This window comes from Borostomias antarcticus (assembly GCF_949987555.1).
Source record: "Borostomias antarcticus genome assembly, chromosome: 22".
Lineage (NCBI taxonomy): Eukaryota > Metazoa > Chordata > Actinopteri > Stomiiformes > Stomiidae > Borostomias > Borostomias antarcticus.
The window spans coordinates 6,398,990-6,402,357 of record NC_140255.1 but is presented as its reverse complement, the minus strand read 5'-3'; the positions used below and the strand labels follow the sequence as shown (position 1 = coordinate 6,402,357).

Sequence of the window (3,368 nt, the reverse complement as noted above, 5' to 3'; positions counted from 1 at the left end):
GACCTGTAGTAGCCTACATCAACACCTACTGTGGGTTTCAAAACCCTGATGGAAATTAGCATGAAAGGGACTTTCTTTTTAAATGTGATTATATACACCAAAAAAATGGTTCTCTTGAGATATCTCAAGTTACATTACATTACATTACAGTCATTTAGCAGACGCTTTTATCCAAAGTGACTAACAATAATTGCATTTAACGTAGGAAGAGCCAATGTACTACTACTTGCCAGAACTCACAAGTACATCTTCTTTCGTCTTTCGTCAAGTTGAAGTTTGCTAGCATCGTTAGTGTAAGTGATGGGGACAAGAGAATAAAAATCACTAAATATCTAACAAAACAAATGTCCAGTGTTCAAATCCAAACAAAACTGTTTAATATGTTACATGTTCATGGAAAAATATTATTAAACAATTTCCCGTATTTAATCTAATTGCACTCAATATATTGCCTGTAAACACTTACATCAATGTATTGCCTGTAAATATCACACAATAATACAACCATACACTATTCGAAGCTTGGAGAGAACATGTTAATCTGGCATATGACAACTGGTGAGAGGTGGTTTCTGAAACCAAGGTGGCGGTAGGGTAGGGTGGCTGCGGGGTGCTACCACCTTTAGCGCCTGATAGTGGCCCGCATGTCCTCGTAGACCTGGACCTTCTGATGCCCGGTCGGGGCCTCTCTCATGTTGGTGCAGCATGCCTTCATCTACAGTGGGAGCATCAGACATAAAGCCGTATCAGACACTGATACGACACAGGAGATGTCATGTCAAATCAATCTGGCCTCTGTTTTGTGATGCATGTTGGCCCTGGCTTGAGATAATAATAGAAATAATAATAATGTGGGAACTCGAGGGGTCTTAAATTCCCCACATGGCAAATGACACACAATTACACAGTGAGCGGAGACACAACACATATGCGATCAGTGGTTGCCGGTGGAATTTGTCCTCTGCATTTTTCCATCCAAGCTGTCCTCCTCCAGGGGCAGCCAGGAGCAGTGGGCAGCCTCGTCAGTGGCGCCCAGGGACCAAGTTCAAGCGCTCGGTCCAGGTTCTGGTCAGGGACCAGACTGAAGAGTGTCTGTTCTTCTGCATGTTGTTTGTATTGGGTTCTTTTGGGAGGAACCTCTTGGAACACGGGGAGAACATGCAAACTGCACAGAAAGGCCTGGAGTCCTGTTTTTGGGGTTCAGTGTCTTGCTCAAGGACACTTCGGCACACTGCTTTAACTCTACACTGTAGCTAATGTATGATGATGATGAAGCCACTCTAACTGTGCTTCATCACAGATACATTCCGAAAAAGTGAGAAACTTTACCCACATACTGGATGACGAAAAGACTTGACGAAACCGAAGGGGGCAGACTTCGTGTAAACCCCCAGAATAACGAATAACTTTAAAGTCCCCAAACCTCGGTTGGACAGGTGCAACTCAAACCAATAGCACATATTGTTGCTTTCTATCATGAAAACAAGGCTGTGAAGAATCCATGGGCCCACACAGATGAGTCATACAGTACCAACTTGCTCAACCACAGTTTATTTTCCTGCCAACCACATACTGTAGGTGCTGAAACCTTCATGGTGCACAAACACTGACACACACACACACAGTTTCGTCGGGTCGTTACCTTGGGGATGAACAAGATGAAGAGGCCGATGACCATGAGTAGGAGCACGCCTCCAGAGATGACAGACGTTACCAAGATCAGAGTCACGGAGACGCCTGGGGACCCGCGGACATCACCCCCGTCACACTGCTCTGCAACTGTGGCACAGCAACACACACATGCACACACACACCACCATCACCAGCTGACTCCAATTCCCATGTCATTTTCCCTCCTTACACATCCTCATTTCAAAGCTTCAACATGAAGAGAAACTATCACTATTGAATCCCTGCTCTGAAGCAGGCTACTGCTGGTGTACATGTTCATTTGCAGTCCTTGGCCTTTAAGATAATGCCTGCGAGGCCTGTAACAGTCCCTGGTTGCGGTCTTGTGTGCATGTGACCTCCCCCAGTCCAGTGTCTTATTACTAAGGCTTCCACTAACAGAGATCCAAATAAACACAAGAGCAGCACACGGGCAACACTCACCATCCACCACCAGCAGAACAGACCCACTTCCCTCAGTCTTTTCCACTTTTGTGGTTGTCAGATTCAATTGGTTGTAGACGCACCAGTACACTCCAGTGTCCTCAACGGTCAGGTTATTGATAGTGATCACATTTTGCGCTCCCTCTAATTTGTGTTGCAGTCTGCTGTTGATGTTTTTTTTATATGTTGGTTTTTTGGTTTCAAAGTCGAAGCGGAACACTTCTGCAAACTGACCCAGGCCAGTTTGCAGACTCAGGGATCCTTGTTGTGGTAAAGCAGGGATGCTGCAGTTGATGGTGGCGGACTTGCCTTCCTTCAGACGCAGCAGTCTCGCGTTTCCTTTAGTGGATCCATATTGAAAGTCAGTCACACATGAGCACAGACACACGCATACATGGGCAACACAGATCCCAACACTTCTCCAAATCAGTTTTTAATTTGTTTGTACATTCTCAACATGGTAAATGACTAAATGTACCGGCCAGACACATTTTTTACAAGCCAAAAATAATAAATTGCTTTTTACTATTGCAATTTGCTATTATTACTATTTAGCATGTCATCTTGGTCTCATATGCGATTCTCAATCAATATTATAGCAGTGTGCATATATAATACTGTAGATGAAGTCACACAGCAGTACACACCAACACACACATGCAATGTGTAGTAACTGTAGTAGTAACATTAACTGTAGATAATCATTTAGTAACTAGAGTTCATTCAGTGCAGAGTACTCAAAAGATGATTTTAATGCTGACTGAAAATCATTAATTTGTATTTAAATGTACAGTACCTTTCCCACCCAGGGTTGTGTGAGAGAGAGCGAAGATGAGAACCAACACACAAGTAGCAGACATGCCGACAAGAGTAACACTCCACCTCAAACAACAGGAAATATATAGGCCGACTATGTCTAACTTCCGCATTTGTCTAACTTCTGTTTCTGTTCCTCTGTTCCTTCCTTCCCACATTACACAGGTTGTTAGCGTTAATGAATGGAGTAGCACATAATGAAAATTAGCATCACGGCGATGTTCATCTGAATGATAGCTTGTAGCTACTATTGTAGAGGGTGGACAATATAATACATTCATTGTAAGGAAGGTAGAACAGTGAATGGAATTGGAAGGAAGGTACTGTAGAACAGAAGATTTGCATTACGACTAGCGGCAATTTTTTGTTTGGCAAGTCCCATCTAAATGATAGCTTGGTTTGGCCAACATTAGCAAGCAACAATAGAAAGCTAATTTTGG

General features: G+C 43.3%; 1 protein-coding gene across 1 annotated transcript; it reads right to left on the bottom strand.

The window, feature by feature from the left end:
- Positions 1-429: 429 nt before the first annotated feature.
- Positions 430-2,972, bottom strand: LOC311324202 (tyrosine-protein phosphatase non-receptor type substrate 1-like; the record flags this gene model as incomplete). The annotated part of the gene is made up of 4 exons (XM_084456603.1): positions 430-715; positions 1,643-1,779; positions 2,113-2,451; positions 2,909-2,972. The coding sequence occupies 4 exons, from the start codon at positions 2,970-2,972 to the stop codon at positions 623-625; spliced, it is 633 nt and encodes a 210-aa protein (XP_084312729.1). The 3' UTR covers positions 430-622.
- Between the last annotated feature and the right edge of the window lie 396 nt (positions 2,973-3,368).